Raw genomic sequence first — 23569 nt, forward strand, 5'->3', positions numbered from 1 at the left:
ATTCGATTATTGAGCAGACTGAATGTCAAAGGTTTCTTTTTTTTTCTTTTCTTGCATAACAGATGCGCAAATCCGTCATGTGTGAGTCACAGGGTTACATGCGGATGGGCCTGAGTGAATTAAAAGCAAGTGTTTCAGCGCATATGGAAAAGTCTTTGAAATGCAGCCGTCTGCGGTGGAGGCAAAGAAGAGTTGGACAAGATGGCAACAGCTCTCTGGTTGGGAGTCCCACCACAAATGATAGACGAAGAGATTTGCAGAAAACATAACACAACTTGAAAACACAGGCTGTCTTTAGAAAGAGCTATTATGTAACAGATCCATACAAATGACCTTAAGTTAACACGCACGGCCAATTGTGAAGATCTTCACTTGAACATACCGTGGGGACAGATGTGATAAGATCTTTTAAATGATCGTCATTTTTCAAATAAAGATAAACCAAGTTCATCCGTGCGTTGCATGTGAATGTGAATGTGAATGTGCTACTACTGTTCCACCATATGAATATAAGTTGAAATGCTTTGACCTACCGAACATATCAGTCTTTGTTCCTACCACATGTGATACTGAGAATCTCTCATGAACTCAGCAGGGATGGAATTACAACTACTCATATTACTGTAATAAAATACTGTTCAATTTGTTCACTTTTAATAAAAAATGATATTCCTATGAAATGAAAAAAAACATGCAGCCTTTAGATAGTACTACATCTGCAAAAGGAAAACAACAGCAAATGAATCGCTGTTAGTCATGTGAGTCAACAGGGGAAACAGAGTGACATGAAATTATCAGAAAAACAAGTGGATTTCTTTTCCTTTTTTACATGTTCAATTTCATTTCACTCATGCTCAAGTTTATTTTACATTTATTCTTTAAAAATCATAATTTACTAGAGTATACACCCATCATTTGAATTAATATTCTTACCTTTTGATTTGTGGGCAACAAGTTTTTTTTCTTTTAATGCAAAAATCATGCTTCATATAGACTTGTTTGACTTGTTTTCCTTGTTTGTCAAAGTAAGGTGCTTTAAACATATAATTCTATACCTAATTAAACTGAATTAAAGTATAGATAATGCAATCAAGAGTGGTTAAAGAATAACTAACATTTTTAGAAAAAGTATTTTGACTCGCACAATTACATTTGAAGCAATATTACAGTGGTTGTACTTGACTACAAATCCTCTGTGCGCATTCCCCCTCAGTAAAAACAAGACATAGACCCTCACAAAAATTATAATTACACAAAATTATTATTTTTCTTTAAATAATCCCAAACACATGTTGTTTACGAGAATCTTTGGGAGTTCCCTTACACTGAGTTTGAAAACCTAATTTCTTGCCATCTTTTTTTTTCTTTTTTCTTCAAAACTCACAAGTGAATAATTAAACATTTCCTTCACCACTGAAGGACTTTATGTAACGAGGCCTTTAAAAGCCTTGTTTACCTTTCTCTTGCTGCTCTGTGCGGATGCCCGGCCTGTCAAGAGACGGCTCACAAGGCACCCAGCAGGGAGGCTCTCGCTGGACAAATAAAAAGACATCCCAAATAGCCTTTCAGTTGGGCTTGTCCAGAGCACATTGCCTCACAAAGATCTCACAAGCATGCCTGTGCACACGTTGGCCTCTGCTATGAACCTTTCTTTTTTTGTTGAGCAAAATTTCACCAGAATGTTAAAGTTTTTTTGTTTTTTTTTGTCACCGTTTAATTGTGATTTTCCTCGCTCCTGCTTCCATTTAGCTGTCAACACCACCTTGGATATTCTCCGCGTAAACTTCTCATATTACAAAAAGCCCTACCATTATTTCACACCCATGTGGGGAACATTGCTGCTTAATGTTGAAAGAGATTACGTGCTCTTTGAGATACGATGAAGACCACTGCTGAATTAGTTTTTCCGTCGGAAAAACAGAGACTTTTCTCTCTCCCTGTCTCTGTCTCTGTCTCTGTCTCTCTCTCTTTCTCTCTCTCTCTTTATCTGCTGTACAATAAGGCTTTGTCACAACTGAAGGCCATGCTCAAGGATATGACAGACACGTTTAGTCCGCACAGTCCAGGAAGGCGAAAGACTTCATATTTCACAGGAGATACCTGACGACGCTCAATATGAATAGATGATCCGGCCGCCATCACGCAGCCATATACGATGCAGATAAAAAAAAAAAAAAGGAAATGAAAAACCCCCTGCATCAATAAATCACAGCGGAGACATGTGATTATGCACCAATTACATGCTCACATTACAAATGCAGTGATACATACTGTCTAAGCAACACTAATGTCTCTGCTTCTCTTACGCGTGGCACTGCGGTGCTGAGTGCTGCATAATGTGATCACCTAATGATCAGCTGCGTTTACAGCTAAGAGTGCACGTATGTAAGCCTCTGCTCCACTTACTTCTTCAGTCTAGACAGTACATCGTTTTTTTTTTTCAGATAATAGTTTGTCGGAGTGATTCACTTAAAAAGAGACAAAGCTCTGAATTACAGCAAGTCCAGGAGTGAAATGCTTGTATATTATGTGGGTCAGTTTGGGTGCACCAGTTCGACGGCCTGGTGGTCTTTAGACACCAACCGCAGACTCGCCTAATCTGAATTAACCCAATTTCTGGTTTTGACCCTTAAGCTCTTAAGCGTCTAAATGCCATGAAGTCCCCGAGAGGAAGCAACAAGTCAACAATATTGAGGTAGACCCTTCTGTGTGAAACATGTCCCCCTGTTTCCCTTTTTTTTTTTTTCAAGCTCCAGCTGAGCTCCCACAGCGCCCCACTCTCCGCTGCTGGATTAAGACGGAGCTCAGTCCATTTCTGTGCGGAGCTGCTAAGCACGTCTTCGAGGGCCCATCCAATTGTTGTGGAGCCGAGATAACAGGATTTGTATGAGTGAAGATTCTATATGTTAGTACTGTCCTTCAGACGCTGAAGGAAAATGCTGCTATTTTGTCCTCTTCAAGGACAAACAATCTCCATGCTCGCTCAAAGAGTTTACTGTATACGACAACAAAGCATGCGTCACATGGGTGTAGTTATGTACTGGCCTCTAATATATGAGTTCCAACAGAAATCCAGACAAGGTCTGAAACATTTTTTTTTTTTACTGGAATAAAATAGAAAGGGTACTATTAACAAATATTTTAGGACAAACATAACACTGAGTGCATTGAATTTGTGCAATGATTAAAATTTCAAAAACAAAGTATTGCAAATAGACCAAACCAAATAAATGTTCCTCCATATAATGACAAATATCCATACCTATCGCAGACGTCTTTGAAAATAATCAGAAATAAAGGAATATGACAAAAGGGTTATCTATGTGAATAAAGATCATTACTTTTGAAGTAACACTGCCTTAAATTGGTCCAGGCGGTTAGCTGATAGAGCTACAATTTTATTTTGCAGACACTATACAAACCAGAATATATATATATATATATATATATATATATATATATATATATACACATACAACACAACACAATATTGAACCTTAAACAGAGCAGCGTGTCCCACGCATCTCTTTTTCCTCCCTAATCAAGTATATATGAGCAGTCCTGTGACAGTATGAAGCAGTTACACTAGAAAATCAGGAAGGATGATGAACCTTTCGTAAAATATTCTATAGGTGTCTTTCAGATGGAAAAACACACTCATTATCATATATCTAATTATGAGACTTGAGTTCGTGTGATAGGGACTCATTTTTAAAGTCATTATAATAGACTGTATACAAGAAGCATTTATCGCTAAATGTTTTAATTGATACAATCATTCTTAGCATGCTCAGGTGTTTAATTTTATTTTTATTTTTTTTGTTTTGTCTTATTTCATCCTGAGTCTTCTGTGTTTTGTCTGTAAGCTGCCTCAATCTCAAGGAGAATCCCCTGGTTATTCTACTCTGTACACACTATGAGTCTTGATGCTGTATTGTTGGCAGGTTTAGTCCTCTTTTTTCCTCTTTTTCTTCTCCTAAGAAAACCTGCAGTCGAGTAATAAACCTCCGTGGCATTGTCACTACAGGAGGTCTCTCACACGTCACACATAATTCGCGCCACCAAGGCTATAAAAATGTTGATTGTAGGAACATTAACTTGATGAACTAAGCTTAAGGAGGTTATAATTTCCACAAAAATGGTTTCATGGCCTAATAAATGTCATAATTACACTGTTTTTGGGGAAGAACCCATAAAAGCAATATTTTTAAAGGTACTGACACCTGTGACATCTGACATAAGTATATTAAATTGTCTTCATACCACCGGGTGTTAATTTCACCTCTTCGTCTTATCTGGTGGCGAGTAAAAAAAAAAAAAAACAGGCATTGTATGTGCTCTTTTCACTTTCACTGCTCCCTAACCACATATTTTTCCACACTAATGCTGCGGAGTGAACAAAGCTGCTGCTCCGCTGTGCTGCTAACCATCTCGTCTCTGTGTAGCGCTCAGGTGCCTGTTTCTGTTCCCCTCCCAGACCTCGGCGGGTGCGAGCTCATCAGAATTCAGCAGGCTTACCCACTCGCCTGTTTCTCTTCACGCATTAGTTTTCAGCGTGGCACCCAGGCGGGGAGACACAGGCCAAGAGGCAGCCAGGTAGATACATGCAGCTCTAATGGAAGTCACGGCTCTCCTGTTGACATTTGCCTGCTTCCTCGCCGTCGACAACCACTCAGGCGGTTATTAGAAAGATGTAAATACAGGGAACAGTTTCTTCATCTGACACATATAGTAGCACTGAGTTAATTGACAGCCTCTGCCGGTGGACAGACGTTGAAATTTCGAGTCCATTAATATCTTGTTGCAAGCAGTGATTCACTATGATGGCATTAATTACAAATGATGCAGCATATTTCAATGAGTCAGGCCGAGTCCACGCAGCACGAGAGGTGGTTTACACCAGCGTAACACCTATTCTAATTCAGTCTTTACTCACCATCTACAGAATGATCATTGTGAGTGTGCCAGAAATTTCATTCTCACCAACAGAGGCAAATTGTGAAAATGAGTGCATCTATCACTAACACTTACGGAAATGAAAAGGAGTTTAATCCAAATGTGGCATGTGACAATTTTTTTTTTTTTTTTTTTAACCTCAGAAAAATTATGTATTGCAATTCCTTTTGGTAATTTTAACCTGGTTTGGATGTGATAACAATAATATGTCTAATTTTGGAAATGGACAGAGGTCACATGTGGACTTCAGACCACCAGATCCCCCGTGTTTGATTTACAGCCTCTCTTATTCTCTTTACACCAGCGCAAAGTGCACATAACAAATTAATGTTTAAAAAAAAAATTATAATAAACACATGCAGCTCTCCTGGTATGTCCAAAGCTGTGTTTGCATACATTTGCAGACATGAAATGATTTTATTTTCTCAGGTGTAATCATCGCAAATTAATTTCCACTCGGTGCTACAATGCCAGAGGGGTGCCCAGCTGAAACAAAATGCATTTTCTCCCGTCATGCCTACTAAGCAAATGAAATTAGTATTTTTTAAATGTTTCACTTGCTTGTCATTGGGGTATATTCCATTTTAGTTTTCTATCAATGTCGAGCCCTTAAGTATAGCTCTGAGCATAATTCCACACATTTTAAAATCTGATTCAAGGCCGTTAAATATGACAGAAAGTATATTAAAGCCTTTGTCTGTTTAAACGTGTGTTTCGCTAAACCTGTTTCTTGTCAATACACTTCAGGTGAACACTGAAGCAGAAGAGAACTGGTTACTCTTAGAAGAAAACAAAAAGATTTTTTTACAACAAATGGCAACTGTATTGAATATGAAAGCTTCTGTTTGGGAATAAAGTATAACTGTTTGCAACGTGAAGAACATCTTCAAATATCCTTAAAATCTCAGTGATGTATGCGAACGGTAAGACTTATAAGCCATATTGGTGGAAACAAAATACCGACGCACTGACCACAAACCATATCATTATTTAAAAAAGAAAAGCTTTGAGGTCAAAGAGGTTTTTTTCAGATATTGTTTACAACATTTAGAAAAATGAGAAGAAACTTGCTTATTTGCTATTTTTGTCAGGAATAAGCTCGATCTACTTCTTCTGATTAACCGTGAATACAAAACAAAAGGAGCCCCAGGACAGATGCCTCCTGCAAAGCCTGTGTAAACTGCACGTTGGATCTGACCTATAAACATGTCGCGTTATCACATGGTTATAATCGGTGTATGCCAATTCATGTGACGGTTAACGTACAGTCCCGTGAAAAACTCCTTTCTGCTAATCACGCTGCAAACGCTCAATCGACTGCAATTACAGTTTATGCTTAAATCTCTCAGCACAAACACCCACATCCCTTCCTCCTGAGCCACAAGCACTGCACAAGGCAAGAATAACAAACACAAAGATAGCTCAAGAGGACTTTCGGAGTCATGTGTTAATGCTGTGCTGTCCCATCCTGTGAACATCAAACGCCTGTCAGCTCCTTCAAGCTGCTACTTCACAAACCGAGGCCCCCTCGGCCGTCCCCAGTCACAAAAACACGCGGTCAGCACAGTCGCTGACGGACACACAGCAGGTCTGCGGAGATTTAACTGTCAACCGATTGCACACACATCGAACACTAATGCACACGCTAATGTATACTTTTCTTGTGCGCCTACTCCAGCGACTCACTGTCTCCCACACCTCAGAGCGTGGAGCTGTTGACGGGTGGATACCAGCTCATACTGCGGCGGTGCAGTGTGGATCTTCTGTTAGCTGCTCCTCATGGCTGCCTCCCTTCCTTTACGTTGAGTTGTGCAAGCCTGTTCCTTACGTCTCATCCTTTAATCTGCCGAACCATACGGTATTATACTGTGGCTGGAAGGCTGAGCCCGCCTGCCATAGGTGTAGGTCCCAGTAGGGTTAACCAGGATCAATAGAGCACGCACACCACTCAACATTACGCAAGCTCTCAAATTGTTTGCCTGCACCTTCCCTCTGTCTGTCTGCTGGCCGTCTACAGTCTCTCTCGCTCACTCTCTTCCTCTCTTTTCCTGTCTCCCTTCCCTCCGGCTCCCTCTGGAGAGAGAGCTTCACTCATTCACACTCACATGAACGCACTACTCTCTCCCCCCCAATCTGCAGGGACGTTCCTAACAGAAAGTGAAAATACACATAGTAACTAGCAGGAGGCGAGTGAAGATTTATCCTGACAGACGGAAACACCAGCAAGTCTGGTCAATAAGCAACATATTTCAAATGCACTCCTGCCACTCACAGCTCCTGTCACCGAGGACACCTCGCTCTCTAAAATGAGTGGCACAACAAGGCTCCAGGAAACTGAGATGCACGTGGGATAGTTCCAAATGTGACAAATAGGTGTGGTTCCTGTTTTTGTTTAGCAATATTGAAGGATTTAATTATGGATATGTGTGCTTGTTTCATCTCCAATTTTTTTATGGCAATAGGTTGGAAGGGGGGGAAAAAAGAATTAGAATACTTCTATTTTTATGCAACTGTGGTTATTGTTTTAAACGTTGCAATAACTGAATAATTGTAAAGTTCAGCGAAAAGAAATTATTCAGCTGAAATTGGTCAAACATATAGTAAGAAACTTTTGAAAAATGAATATTCATCCATTCATCTTCCGTCTCTCTTTATCCATTTCAGGGTGGTAGGGTGCTGCAGCCGATCCCAGCTGACGACGGGTAGAGGAAGGTTTACACCCTGGACAGGCCAGCTCATCACAAGGAAAACACAGAGACACAGACAATCCCACACACCTATTCACACCTCATGTGGGCATTTCATTTAGAGTATCCAATTATCTTCAAATGCACTTTTATTAATTTATTTATTTTTAGTCTGAGAGGATGCTGGACTCCCCAGAGAGAACACAAGTATGCAAAGCAATCGCCTGCAAACTTCATACCGAGAAACTCCTCAGGCCAAAATCAAACCAGGGATGTTCTTGGAGAGAATGCTAACCATTTCACCCCTGTGAACTGAATACATTGAAATAAATTCTGTGTATTAATACTAATGCAAAGACAACATATATAAGCCATACTGCTATAATTATAAATACATTTATCTGTATATTACATTGAGTGCCCAATTTAAATCAAGCCAAAACATGCTTAAGATGCAGATATGCTTTTAAATGAACCCACAGAACATTGGAAAACACGATTAAATCAAGTGCCGACTAATACATTTACACAGATGGATGAACTGCTGGAAAATACACAGTGTCTGAATGTCTTCAGACACTGGGAAGGTGGAGGGATCGTGTATATCTCATGCATTTGCAAGCATATTTCTTAAGAAAAATCACCATCTCTTGTTTCCTTGCTACCCACTATATAGGGGCCGTTTTTAAGCATAGCGGGCATCGAGCTCTACAATGGGTGGAGTCAAATGTTTAAGAGCCTTCAATACATTAATTACATTATAGTGCTCCTCCCAAAACCTTTGATCATCTTCTGTCATGTGACTTGCAAGTGGCTGAAGAGGCATTATCCCTGTCAGACTTAATCCAGCAGCTAAAACGGCTCCAAATCCTGACCTACTCCAGGCCACTGAGGCAGTGGACCAGAGAGAAACTGGACAGATCTACTGGTTGTGAGGATAAATGAAAATGTCGACAGAGCTCTCCAGGAGTTGGAGGAAGCTGATTTGGATAAGGAAAATGGTGGCTCGAGTTTGGAGGGCGTCTGTGTGCAGTGTTGCGGTGCACTATGTACACTAATTCAATTATTGGAGTCGCTCACAGGGATGTCAGTCCTGATCAATATGCGATAAATACTGGAGTAAATATCCTTGGTTGACGTCGATAAGTTAGGAGCCTGATCTGCACAACAGAAGGGAGAGGGTGGAGATGCCTGTTGTGTGGACAGCAGTTAAAGAGAGATGGAGAAGGCGAGAGGGAATTATTGGTGATTGTAAATAAGCCTGGACGGGAAGGTTTGTTGTTGCAGCCTCTTACAGTATGTGACTGAGGCCCAAACGTCTGCCAGGCACCAGTGAGTCCTCCACTTGCAAAAGTTACAGCCTGCATAACATTTTCATGTTCACTTATTGTTCTGGGTTTGATTGATGATGATGATGATGATGATGAGTGATGATGATGTGAATGTTGAAAAAGGTAAAAAGAAAAGACAAATCAAACCAAAAATCTTAAATCCCTGTCGAGACCAAATTCAAGAGACCAAATCACTATGAAATCTATTATGTAACATCACTGAAGGGCAAACAACAGGTAAAAATAACTCATACTGATGGAACATGTTGCTCAGTCCTACCTGAGTAGCAATTAGAAAATTGATAACAATGTGAGAAGGTCTCTGGGTTGTAGACCCCACACATTCAAGGGTTCGGTCCACTAAATTAACAACTAATTGTAGACCTCTTTATGCTCAGGAGGCTCCTCCACAGAAACACCAAAACAAATCTGCAACCATTTACAGGCCGGCTGCTTCCTTTCATCATTCCTGGTTCCCCTCTTTAACAAACACCCTGTCCAATTTGAAAGGCTCATTAAGGGTGAAGGCTGTTCTGAAAACCTGGGCTATCCATTCTTTAAAAAACAGTTACAAAAAGTGCTCCGGAAGCCCTGCAGATTCGAGCATGTCACAAACTCAGGATGGGAATAAGAACGTTCATCATCGTCATCAGACATCACCATGGGGACAATCTGCAGAGGTGGACTGCCTTTTTTGACCGAAGCAAAGAATGACGCGGGTTGTGAAAGAGAAAATTCAAATTTTTTTTGTGGCAATGTTTCTGTTATCTGTACAGCAGGTGATATACCAAATTCCATAATGTGCAGTGATGGGGACGACAGCCATGAGCCATCAACAGATTTGCATTCATTACAGGGGGAACAATTACACTTAGCAAAAGGAGAAACAAACAGAAGTCTTGGCAAATTAAAAGTTTTTCTTCAAGAAGGGCTCATCTGATGTATCATCTTCAGTGCATCCACATCCACACAACTCTTTTACATCAAACTAGCCTTTGAAGCTTGTCATTCTATGTCTCTGTAATTTATCGTCTGGCATCGTCAGTTTCCGTGAGTCACTCCTCACACTACTTGAAACAAAGCCATCTCAGCTACCAGCTCCGAAATGAACTGTTGCTTCCCTGGCTGCCACGACGGCGCTTACACGCACGCACACACACACACACACAAACTCACACTCAAATATGTCACGAGACAGATACGCACAGATCACTTCTCGTGTTGAAGAATTCAGATCGAGGTAACCTCAACTCTCCTAAGAATAAACTGCTGGTCTCCGTTACTCTGCCCGATAGTGTGGCTCACGTTCAGCTTACAGTACATGACATACAGTACACCACTCCCATCGGCTCATGCTAACACACAGCGGGCTTCATTCGGCTTTGCCACCTCGTGCCAGAGAGGCAGTGACGTTACGAACTGGAAGGTTTCCGTGTGAGAGACAACACTCTCAATCGAGAAGGGAGGATGACACAGAACCTGCACATGTGACGGCTACCGAGAAGGAGGAGGGGGGACACACACACACCAAATGCTGCAGTGACAAGAGAGTGTGACAATCCCTGGAGCCAGGAGGTGGTGGAATTCACCATTAATAAGAATGAAAACCACCTGAGCAACTACACAAGGACAATGTGTGAAAAGCTGTTTTGACCACAGTGTCCTTAAAGGGAAAGCCCTCATTAACTTCTGCAACTCCCTCGCCCTCCTCGACAGGAACGCACGCATGGCTGCATCAGCATCAAATATTTACTAACCTTGTGAGCTGAAGACGCCTGCATTTTTTGCCTCCAGGTTTAACCATGATCTGCCACGAGCGTGCTCTTCAATTTTAATTGGATTTGTGTCGTGCATGCCCGATTCAACCTGACAGGGGCGGGCAATTCATCAATCAGTGTCGTAATGTCGTTTGCATGTGCGAGACAGAGGTTGCCGCTTTGCAGGACGGACGGTCAGCACGTTTGTGAGAACAGAAGAACACCGGGCGGTGTGAAGAGAGATCACGCCTTTCGTGCAAAAAACATACACGCCTGATCAATCCGTTTATGCCCGAGCACCCTGCATGTGAATTTATTCCATTGCTGTATGTTGTGTAATATCATAAAATGGGACCAAAGCAGTTAAAAAAAAAAAAAAAAAACCTCGGTACTTCTTACATATGGCACTGCTCCTGCAGCAGTTACTGCACCCATGGGAAACATGAGTATAGACTGCTTAGTGAGATATACAGAGATTGAACACTTCATGTTAAAATATTAAGCTCCACCCGGGAAATATGATCCAAGGGTCAGCAAGACAACAACTATTTACAAACAGTTTTTATTTATTTATTTCCACCCAATCTGCTTTCTGTTTGTGCAGCTCTGCAGCAGCTGTATGGAAATGTCCTCCTCCTCTTCCCTCACCCTGACGTTTGGTCTGATAAAATCAAAAGGACTCCTCGAGGGTGCCCTCTCCTGTCTCCTGCAACTTTCTACTACGCTCCTCCGTGTTTCCCTTATTCTCTCGTTAAAACGGTACTCCTCTTTCTTTTACCTGTGCTGTATTTTTGTTTCAAAGTAAAAAAAAAAAATTGTGTATTGGCATGTGTTGTGCCACTCGGCAGGTAGGCCGAGTGAGCTGCCCCACACTCCTTGCACCTGCCGGCCCCACGTTACCCAGCTCATTTCTGAGCTCAGTGGAACGCAGCCAGTAAACAGGCGCACAAGTGTGAAACAACGCTCTTTGGGGGGCATATCACAATGGATGAATGCAAAAACGAAAGGACTACCATTGCACAAATCAAAGAAGGGTGAGCAAAACGCCGCTGCACTTCAGGCTCGGGATGCGAAAAATAACAAAACAGATTAATTTCAAAACCAAGGGTGGCCGTGGCTCGGGTGGAGGAGTGAGTTGTTCTCTTATCTCATGATCAGCACCCGGCTCGGCCTGTCTATGTAGCACTTGGGCAAGACACTGAACCAGAAATTGCTCCCAATTGTGAGCCCCGTGGGGCGTATGAGCCATCGCAAATAGTATGTGTGTGATTTGGTGAATTTTATCAAAGATGTGAAGCACCACCAACCCTCCCCCAACCTCCAGTGAGCACGTGCTACACAACGAAAGCTTATTTACTTTTCCACAATCAACCAAACTATCAAAGGAATTGTTAAGTAATTTGACAAACATACATTTGTTTTCACGCAGAGATAATTTTACCTTTGCCTGTACAGTGAATGCATTACACTGCAGGTGGCAGCTGCTCAGCTTTGCATTGCTTGATACACAAAATGGCAAATGTTCAGATTTCTCATGATATTATAATTCACACGCCGAAATACGAAGTCCAGAGGCATCGGACTCAGCATGTTTTCAAATGTTCATCCTCCCCGTGACCCCCCCCCCACAGCATTTAATCAGGACTTCAAATGAAAAATACAGTTTTCATCAACAGCACACTGATTACATGACAGATCAGATCCATTTAAATAAGTAAAGTGAGGATGAGTTATAGCATTTCACACAAAGTTGATTTCATTACACTATTTTCCTCTGTCAACTGATAAGAACAATGTCATTCATAAGAGAGAAAAAAAATGTGGAAGTTCCAATATCTGCAAAACCTTTAAAGCAGTATCTTTATGTGAGAAGGACATTTCAGGGAAGAATGTGCAATAAGTACGTCGCTGAAGTGTGATTTTAGGGATCATGGTGGACTTGTGGAGCTTATGGTGGACTGGGGATATTTACCGAATTATATTACAATGTCGAGCAACAGTCAGCATATGAGAGGAGGAAGCTGTCTTGCATTCAGAGACCGTCAAAACTCATCAAGGAGTTTTAAAAAGAAACGTGATGGACCAATACTGAGTGAGGCAGAAATGTGGGGGGATAATACATGACTTCCTGTTCTTCAATGAACACAGGGCTTAAAAGAACTGCTTGCTAAGAGAGGACATTAACAGTTTCCCACAACCAGCTGGGGAATCTACTCAGGGGGGGGGAAATGCTGCCCTCTATCAGCGGTGTTTATTTCTGCCCATGCAGGCGCAGTAACACAGACTGACGCAAACATACACACACAAACGCACACACACACACGGACTGAGAGGAAACCATGAGCATGTATGTGAAAGCTGCTCGTCTTTGATTCGGAAATCCTCTCTGTGCCTTCCTCTTTAGTCGCAAACAGTGTAAAGAAGCACAATGGCTGGACTGTCCTCCAGGTTGTGTCGGGGGCTCAGCTGTGTGCCTCCCCATTGTAGTCAGCCTGTCCTGCTGGTGCTTCTCATGGTCGTGGTGGTTTTCCAGCATCCGTCGCATACATATGGAAAAAGATGGAAATGACGGCCGAGAGTGGGTTCATGAATATGAAAGGTCAAAAAGGGGCTGCGGCTGTGACATAGAGGGACAACCCACTCAGCAGTTTTTTTTGTTTTTTTGGTTGTTTTTTTTTCCTGCTGAAAGGAAAATGAGCACTTCAAGTTTTCAGTGAAGGGGGACAGCTTTACACAGCTTTTTACTGCAGCACCTTACCAGGCAATGTCATGTAAAATCAGCACTCTGACCACTGCGCCGCTGGTAACGTGAGCCAGCGACACATGCTTGGACTGCATTGTAGGCCTTTTAACTGTCAGTCGTCTCCATTCTCCAGGATGGGATGGAAATTACTAGGTACAGAACTGACAGCCTTTTATGACTAACTTTAGGCTGCAATCAGGCAGCTTTGACAATGATATGAATTGCTCTCATATAATAATTATCAGTTGCATGAATATCTTGGGGACAAAAAGGCAAGCATAAACTTAACTTGATTTTTTTTTTTTTTTTTTTAAGCTTATGAAGGGTTCTGTGCGCCATTGCTGTTCGGTTTATTTTCTGAAAGCCCCCATCATTCGAGCTCTCTTTCTTTAACTAAGCAAGACACTCAAAACTGGTTCCCATGGCAACGTGGAGAATCTAACCTGGAACAGTTGGGAACTGAATACAGTGCGACCCGTAAACACACATGGACACACACATTCGACAGCACAATGGCACAGTTTTGCACCAGCATCAAGATGCTGTAAATGTCAGGACGACTATATCTTTCGACATTTGCTCCTTCACAGAGAACTGACATCAAAAACCCATCTATCAAAGGGTGTTTCTGAAGCTACATGTGGAGATAGTGTGTAAAAACAATCCCTGCATATCATTTATTCCCCAAAACAGTGATATTGAAGGTCAAAAAACTACTTTACGTTACTATACATGAATAAATATGTACTGTTTGACTTCCCGTAGGAATCTCCCTGACAGCAGCATCACATTTTGCACAATTTTCATAATATAGCATAAAAGAAAGAATGTGATTTATCCCCCCAGAATTCTTGTACTGCACCATTGAAAGAAATTCGAGATGAAATAAGAGAGAGAGACTATATGAGATAAAGCACAACAGTTTGATGTGGAGCAAAGCTAAGATCACACACAGCAAAATAAAGAGGAAAGAAATCCCTTGAGCCATATAAAAACTGTCTCAATGGCAAAAACTGGTCTAGCAAGGATCAGCCTGGGTGATGGGAAAGTACCTGCATAGCATGCATGACATGCTGCTGTCATGCAGTTTTAAAAAATTTTGTGCTTACAGTTTGTTGAGATTGTTGCACACACTGTTTTGCGAACGCCAGTGTTACAACTTTCTGCACAATTTAATCAGAGCGTCTTGTTCCTGCTCTGCAATGCATCTCAGCAAAGAAAATTCTTCCCTCATTTCTTCCTAATTGAAACGTTTTCCTTGGTGCATTTTCAGCTCAGCATATCTCCTGTTTCCCCTCTGCTTTGTCCACCTCATCCCGTGGGTACAGGACTTTAAGAACGTAGCCACAGAGTGACTATAGTATTGTTTCTGGTAAGTATTGGTCATCTGGTAAATGGAGCCCTAAATGAACAATTTCAGACTCAACATATAGTTTTTGTTTGTTCTTGTTTCCTCATCCTTTTACGTGTTTTAATGGCAATTATTCAGATTTTTCTGATATTCTAGCGTGGCTTCACAAATCACAATATGTGTTTCTGAAATCATGTTGTGCCATTTGCCATTTGTCGTGGTCCAGTAAAGTCTGAATCCCTTAAAATCCAGGAGGAATCCAGGCCACCTCTGACCTGCCCCTTCAAACTCGGATACGGATAAATGTCCAAAGGTCTGACAGACAAGATGAAGGACACACTCTGACTTGAGGTACAGTCCCAGCTCAACAAAAGCAAAATGTTCTCTCTGAGAAAATCTGACGCCTGACTCGTCACATCCAAGGCCAATCTGAAACTCTGATTAACTCTTTGGGAGTTTTTCACCTGTTCAAAAGCCATCACAGCTCTAATGTTGCACTGGTTGAGCAGTTTTATATGGTGATGATATGGGACAAGGACAAAGTCTGTGTGAGATATGCCACCTGCTGTGAGCCTCAGCTGCCCACCCCTCCGCGGACCATACCACACCCTCACATGCCCGCTGGTATCACCCGCACGGCGGAGAGTGAGAAACACTAAACTCCACATCCGGCAGGAAGCTTTCAGCCGGGATTCGCCGCAGCTTTTTTTGTCTCTCCAGTGACATCCTCAAGCAGCATGTGTACATGACTGCATTCACTCACCAACCGTTATATTTACATCCCCGGCGCACGAGCACGAGAGAAACAGACCGAGCAACAGAGGGACATTGGAAATAAAGGAGCAACAGACAGAGCAGCTGGTACAACTTCAATTTACTCCCCCCCCCCCGCCAAAAAAAGAACTTGGGCACAAATTGCACTGCTCATAATCATGATTTATAATTCATTATAGATTCACACCCAGCACATTTAAGATTCCGACAATTCATCAAATGCTGGTTAGTGAAGTAGCGTCCTCAAACATCTGCTCCAAACAATGCTGGTGCTTTTCCTGAAGGGACTGAGGTAGTCACGCATTTCTTTGTTAAAACAGAAAACCACGTGTTGTCCGACGTCTGCCTGGTAAACATGTGTCACTGTAGGTGTGTCACTGTGCTAATAACAAATCCAACTCTCTGTTCATGACTCAATAGTTTCTTACAAAGTCCTTCTCGTTCCTTTTGTGTTATTGTTTACTTCAGCAAACAGATGAGCGTACATCATCGGGGATTATATTCTCTCACAGACAAAATGATCTACCGTTCATTCAAGGTGACTTAATGACTCTTCTCAGTAATCAAATAGGAGGGAGTTTTCCTCCCACCACAGGTGCTCTCTTGCATGGATAATAGTGAGGTCACAAATGAAAAACTGAGACCAGGGGTCTGCAACCTGGTACCACATGAGGTCCTGAAGCCCTTCATTTTTCTGCAAATGTCATTTTTTTTAAAGCATTTAGTTTAAGTGTGTTGCAGTGCCAACACTCTGAAAAGTGGATTCTTATCTTGCAGTTTGAAATGGGAAATGTGACACTTAAATATGTGAGGATAATAAAGTTAAAGGTCCGCACTATGTCACCTGTCTGACTCCATTCACTTTGAATCAATGACGTGACCTCTGCTTTAAGGTTGCGAGTCATGGGGAAATCACAAGAGATTTCATAGGTAAACATGCTTTAATTCATTGTAGACAGAGTTGTTTGCTTTCACTGCCAACGATACTGATTTACTTGTATATTTTATGTTGAAAGGTATTAGCAAATAACTAAGAACTCACCTTTCAAGCTCTAAAACTGCTAAAGACCAAACTGAGATGTCAACTGCCCTTAATTGTGGTTCAATTTAAAAAAATTTCCACATACAACAAACTATACTGTGTGTGAATATTTATAAACTGTGTTGCTTCGTTTTTAAAGGTTAAATATGTTATGCAGCTCAATACAAATTTTATGTGGTGAATAGGAAAACATAAGCGGCTCTCTGGCGTTAAAAGTCGCAGACCCTGACCTCCACAGATGGGACGTCTCCTTCATGTCGTATTTGGATGAGCCTGTTATTAACTTTGCTCATCAGCAATTGTTGCTCCAGTTGTGTCACTTCGTCGCCACAAACCATTTCCAAGCGAGAAAAAAAGTTCATATTTGTCTTTGCTGCTTTATTCCTATTCTTTTTTGCTTTTCTTTTTTTTAAAGGGCTTTCTCGCAATCTACGTGAATTCAGAGCACTTGCACTCATAGCGTTCGCGGCTTCTACACCGCCTCACTACGACTCCTCAGAGTCATTTTACTGATTATGCAAATCCTGGTTGTAATGAGTGTAATGCCGCAGTAACATATTAGTCATGCAACAAGTTGCAGAGGAATGTGAATGACTATTAGCCGAGAAATGAATCTCTACAGAAGCTGGTGCCATATACATGCGTGTGTCTGATAAAAAAAAAAGAAAACTCATTTCCAATGCTTGAGGAGCTTGAGCAGCGATCCCACAAGTCTGCTCGACACACAATGAATTTACTATTCTCTCACATCTAATCTCACACCTCCCTTTAGCTATGCACTTGGTTGTACAAGCAAATCTGTTAGCTCTTTACCAGAAACGTAGAGAAGTGGCTCCATATTCATGAGGAAAGTTCATAACTGCCATACGAACGTAGTCGTAGAGCAGTGAAATTTAAATGCAGCAGACTGAACACATTATAAAGGGCTTTTGATAATTCATGACAAGTAAGTAATGAGATTTCCTGTAAGAGCTCATCAAGGACAATCTACTATACTATCACTTTTACAAAATAAGGTTTCACCGCCCTCTCTCGTGACAATTGATGAGTCAAAAGCCTGAAACAGTACAATTGCAGGTTAAACTTTTTTTTAAGGCAACGGTAATGATGTTTAAGGCAAAAACAAACAAACACATGAGACATGCTCCATACGACAGATCACTCAGGGCGAGCCCCCTCTCACCGAGAGGTGGAGGGAGACCCGAGGTGTCAGGAGGAGGGTGCAGCGGATGTGGCATGTCAGGGAAGCGGGGCAGCGCCTCCTGCTATCACTCCGGACAGAACTGGAGTCCGATTTGAAGAGCTTCCCTTCTCCCAGGATCAACTGGGGAGTATTAATGGATTCGGAGTGGATCAACTGATGGCTATCGAGTTTCGCTGTTTTCACTCAGTGTGCACTGACAACCCAGCACACACACACACACACACACACACACACACACACACACACACACACACACACACACACACACACACACACGTCTGCATGGGCACGACTGTGGTGCAATGCAGATATTTACACGCATGTCTTATTATGTATCCTTGTACAAAAAAGACAGAAAAGATCTAATTATCAATTGAGCATCACTAAAATGTATATTCTGTTTACATCAACACCACTAAACTACTCTCAATACAGTGAAGCGTGGGGGAAAAAAACTATCGGTTAAAAATTTATTATTTTTATACGTAAGCGTGTTTTCTCTTTAAACGAACTCAAGCATGTAGAGAAATAATTATGGGGAGAAGAGTCAGGTTATCTCAGAAGAACGGATCAAACTAGGAGGTAAACAAACATCCACACTGTGAAGGAGAGTAAATTTAATTGTGTAAATCTTGCATGCTTCATATTGATGACTGACTATTGATAAAACTCACAGTGGGAGCTCACATTAGTTTGCACACACCTTCACACGCCTGTGTAACCCTGGTAATGCTGCATGTTGTTCATGTAAAACTGATATCAATTAACACATAGTTCACAGTCTGCTTCTTTGCGTGCTGTGAGTGTGCAGATAACTTTGTTTAACAAGGAAACTTAAGAAACTGAAAAATAAATGTGTCTGGTTTTATGTGTGAACATCTGAAAACATCACAAGTACAAATACAACATAATTTGGCTCAAGGAAGCTTAATTTGCCATTAAAACAAATTCTATCATTCGTATTGAATTAAAATTACATTTATTCTGTAACAAATCAAAATAATGTTGCTTATAATCTGTATTGATTTTCTTTTGTTACACTTTTTGTTGGGCATTTTCCCCACTGAGAGATTTGTGTTAATCTAACAACTATATATTACACTCATGTGATCGCAGCTAAAACAAAAAGAAAACTTACATGATTTTAAAACTGAGTTTACTAACTTCAATATATTCAATGTGGTTTTAGTCGCTGTTGCCACATGCTGGAATCCACATTCAGTGACCTAAATTTAGGTATTTAAAAGACTGTTAAGACAATTAAATCATATTGTTTTTATGGGACACAAAGATTGTATTCTCTAAGGAAATTGTCCTGAAATATGAATAAGAATGTGTAGCTCATTATTCACTTTTTTGTAAGATGTGAACCCTCAAAGGTTTTCCAAATTAAATTACAATTTCTGTAAAATAGCCAACACCTATGAGACTTCCTTAAGTATACAACATTAAAAAACCTGGAAGGAAAATAACATTTATAGGATATTTAAAGCATTAAAAGTACACATTTTGCCACTTCTTGGGGTTCCTCAACACAACTTTTAAAAGGCCCATACCTTCAGATAAATTGTATTTAATGTTTTCATAACAACAGCGGCATAATCAATCAGATTCTTTAGTTGTTTTTAAAATTAAAAAATACATGATTAATTTCCTGGTGTCGTGATGCCATCACATAACAGAACTAAAATCACAAACGAAGGCAGCAAGAAACTACAAGAACCTCACAAAACCAAGAAATGCCAGAAGGCCTGAGAATAAGCCGAAAACTCACACAACCTCCAAAATGTCAAAACGGTACTGATTCACTCTTTAATCTCTGCTTAACAGATATATACCGCACACACAATATATCAAAATAATAAACATAAATATCCAACATTTATATTGATGATAAAACGAGATAAAACATGATTTTTGGGGGGGTATTTCAACATCTCTCTATTTGTATCAGCTAAAAAAACAACAATTATTTCAAGTAATTATGACAATGAAAAAACAAAATATGCAGTTTCACGTAAAGAAAATCAACTAAATTCATCCTGCCTCAAATCATAGCTGAGTCGACATTTATCAAAGTTTCAAAAGTTAATTCACCGTTTCACGTGAAGGACAAATACTCGTATAAAAGCACGAGATCACGGGATATAAATGTGAACATTTAAACGCCGGTTTTACGCAGGATTGCTTTGGGGTTGTTTGTTTTGTTTTTTGCCTGGACGTGAACACCTGAACGTATCAGCCCAGCTCGCGCAAGGCTTCACGGAAATGGCGTGGATTTCGCTTTAAGGCCCTTTTCAGCAAGCAGGCGCACATTGGTCGCTCAAGCAGCTGCACACACACACACACACACTGCAGGCACATGTATGGACACTTTGCTCCATCTGATTCCGCCTATAGCCGAGCAGTGTGCAGGGCCATCATGGCAGCCATTATGAGGCTCTCCCAACATTGCCATGGCCTACGTGCACACGAACTGGGGAGTGGCGCAGGCTCTTTCTACTCCGTGTTGCGCCTTGTAGGCTGCAAGAATGCCTCCACGTCGAGACGTGAAAACGTGGAAACAACGCAGCAGCTCGATCATAGGACATTTTAAAATCTCGGGGTTTTTTTTTTTCTCTTCTTCTTTCTTTTCTGTAAGTGTTTTTTCAAAGGGAGGGGGAAAAAAGCGAGAGCTGTAACGCAGGAAAAGTGCAGCAGACGAAGGGGGGAGGTCTCTGCTGGAAGCGCATAAAGTGTGGGTCACATGCTCCTCCACAAGGGGCTTGAATATTTACCTTTTTGTCACGCAACGTAGGTTTTTTTTTTTTTTTACCCCCACCCACTCACCCACCCCCTATAGCTAAAAGCATTGTTGCGAAATTGGGTGGATCTATACATGTCGAGGGTTCGTGGGCTGCGAAATCTGAGCCAAGCGGAGTGACTTTATCCTGCGTGACGCAAAGCAACACCAAAAAAAAAAACCCAACAAAAAAATTAAAAACACTGCTTGTTTTAATGATTTGTTTCCATTCACTTAAGGAGAAAACAACAACAACAACAACAACAATCTCGTGGATTTGGAAACTGATTGCACAAACTGACAATAAAACGCTCGTGTTGGAGATTGACCTGTGGGTGAGCCCACGATCCTTCAACTCTTGCTTTTTTTTTACGGGCACACGCAACGTGTCTCCCACGTACATCCACACACATGCACAGGCGAGGGGACTGGGGAAGAGGGGCAGCTGATTGGTATGCAACTCATCGTGCATTGCAGTGTTACAGTCAATAATGAAACCTTACTCTGTCGCCTACATACACAGAAGAAGGGGGGGGAAAAAGAAACAACAGCCATGCCCGTAAAACTGCTTCCACGTACACACCAGTCCACTTTGACGTTTGATTTAAACCAATGAGGTGAATCCAATTAAATCATAATTGTTACACATATGCCTCGTGCGTGTTCGTGTGCATGCGCTGGCTATACAGTAGGAAAAACGGCCTTGCTGCAGATCACGCGTTATGGCTGCGTGTTTTCTGTGGATGTTGTGCAGAAACTCTTTTTGTTTCCTCGCTCTTTTTTTTTTTTTTTTTTTTGTTCCTCGCTCTCGTAATTCCGAATACATGTACAGGATAGAAAACAACAACAGCTTGGTGAAACTCACACACAAACAAACAAACAAACACAGCGGCCGACAAAACGAGAAAGTAACTGTGCGTGCTATATTTCACCGCGGAAGCCTACAGGTCACACAGTCAGTCTGCTATGGGGCACAGTATAGGTGTGTGTGTGTGTGTGTGTGTGTGTGTGTGTGTGTGTGTGTGTGTGTGTGTGTGTGTGTGTGTGTGTGTGTGTGTGTGTGTGTGTGTGTGTGTGTGTGTGTGTGTGTGTGTGTGTGTGTGTGTGTGTGTGTGTGTGTGTGTGTTGCCAGGTTTATAGGCCTACCTTAGTTTTTTGGGCACAGAGTAGTCTACCTCTATCACCTTTCCGTGTAATTCGGCTTTACCTGCAGGAGTGAAAATGGATAGTGTAACGTTAGCCGAGCGTCATAAAAGTGACAATAGAAGCTGGTAGGCCTCCACACCAACACTTTTGAATCACTTCACCAAGTAGGTGCGACCCCATTCAAACAGCCAACCCCTGGAAAAAAAAAAAAAAAAAAAAGTACTGTGCAGCGGCGCGCAATGCGCACCGCGGTGCACAAACTGTATATGTTTACATTAACAAGACCACCGTGTGACATTTTAGGGGTGACAATTAAGAACACTGGGCGCCAAAACGAAGCGAATTAAGCGTATATAGTGTTAGGGGAAATGGGCAGCCATGCTTTCCACTCCCACAGCCCTCATCGTGCAGGGAGGCATGTTTTTTTTTTTTCCTTCTTCTTCTCTCAGTAAAGAATGCAACATCAAAGAGGAGATGGTTTGAAAGGAGAGTGACTTGTACTCTTTCTATTGCGAATAGGTGCTTCTTAATTCTGCGTGTCGGGCCAGCCGTGGAGTGAATTTGAAGCGCTTCTCGTCGAGGCTTGAACACGGCTTTTGGTTACTATTATGAGTGGCCTGGCGCAGCACGGAATTAGCGTCTCACCTCGTCCCCCCTCAGCTACCTGTTTATTAGCCCTTTCCTCTGGACCCCCGTGACCCACCTCCAAGACACCTCGTAAAAACATGCCCAGGCATCAGATGAACAAGGATCTGACAAGTTTTCCGCGCTCGCGTCGCTCCACTCTCTTCAATAAAATCAAGATAGAAAATAAGTGAAAAATAATTATGCCTACCCGAACCATCAGACCATCCCATACATTCCAGTGGGTGATTGCAAAGTAGCGCCCCGCACTATCGGAATCTCTCAAAATACAGCTTGTTTGTGTGCGTAAAGTGCGTTCCGACGGCTGGTGTTTTCTTTGGGCGAAACTGGCACTAAAGCCCCGAGTGTGTCCTGTGATCGATCATTTATCCAATTTTTTTTTGTTGTTGTTGGAGCGTGCATGACTGAGCGTTCATCTAAACTCTCATGGCACACGGACGTGATCGCAAAACACTGTCCCGAGCACACGCAGTCACTCACACACAATTTTTTTTTTTTTTTTTTTTTTTTTTTTTTAAGAAAAAGAAAGAAAAACAAGAACGAGCACAAGCAATTATTACTATTTCACATTTAGGACACGCTGCCCTATTGTGTGTGTGCGTGTGTGTGTGTATGGTTTTTTAACCTCGTGGTGCATTTTGACCCGCTGTGAAATGTTCCTGTCACCGGCAGCATCACTTATCAAACGCACACTTACCATTAAAGAGCTCTATAGCCCGAATGGCCGAGATCTGATCGGGGAAGTCCACAAAAGCATAGCCGTTTTTCAGTATGATCTTCTCGGGCACTGGCAGCTTCCTCTCGGCAAAGAGCTGCTGCAAGTCCTCGACAGTGACCGAAGGACTTAAATTCCCAACATATAGTTTGTACATGATCTGAAAGAGAGGAGGGGGGGAATCTCGTAGGGGTTTCAGATCCTAAAAGAAGAGTGGCGATATTCAGAGAAGTAGAAATACCCAATTAAAAAATAAAATAGAAAAATCTGCTGGGATTTCTTTCTCTTATTTCAAAAAAAAAATAATAATAATAATAAAAATTTAAAAAAGGAAACGCAGCAGTTACAACCCCCCCCCAGAATATTACAAAGCTATAAGCGACCCCCCCCCCCAGCACCAACTCTGGCCCTGGTCAAACTCTTTTAACAGGGACTG

The 23569-nt window shown here is 41.6% G+C and overlaps 1 protein-coding gene across 7 annotated transcripts in view; it reads right to left on the reverse strand.

Annotated features, from left to right (window-relative positions):
* igf2bp2a (insulin-like growth factor 2 mRNA binding protein 2a) overlaps nucleotides 1-23290 on the reverse strand; it is a gene marked incomplete at its 5' end in the record, with an annotated part of 43990 nt that extends 20700 nt beyond the window's left edge. For 5 of the 7 annotated variants that reach the window (XM_080498466.1, XM_080498465.1, XM_080498464.1 and 2 more), the window contains 2 exons: nucleotides 21774-21834; nucleotides 23116-23290. In XM_080498466.1, the coding sequence (XP_080354592.1) occupies nucleotides 21774-21834; nucleotides 23116-23290 (236 nt within the window). Of the gene's footprint in view, nucleotides 1-21773; nucleotides 21856-22608; nucleotides 22705-23115 lie in introns of those variants that run through there. The other 2 variants (XM_080498463.1, XM_080498467.1) reach the window with 2 other exon arrangements.
* Between the last annotated feature and the right edge of the window lie 279 nt (nucleotides 23291-23569).

This window comes from Blennius ocellaris (genome assembly GCF_963422515.1).
Source record: "Blennius ocellaris genome assembly, chromosome: 6".
Classification (NCBI taxonomy): domain Eukaryota; kingdom Metazoa; phylum Chordata; class Actinopteri; order Blenniiformes; family Blenniidae; genus Blennius; species Blennius ocellaris.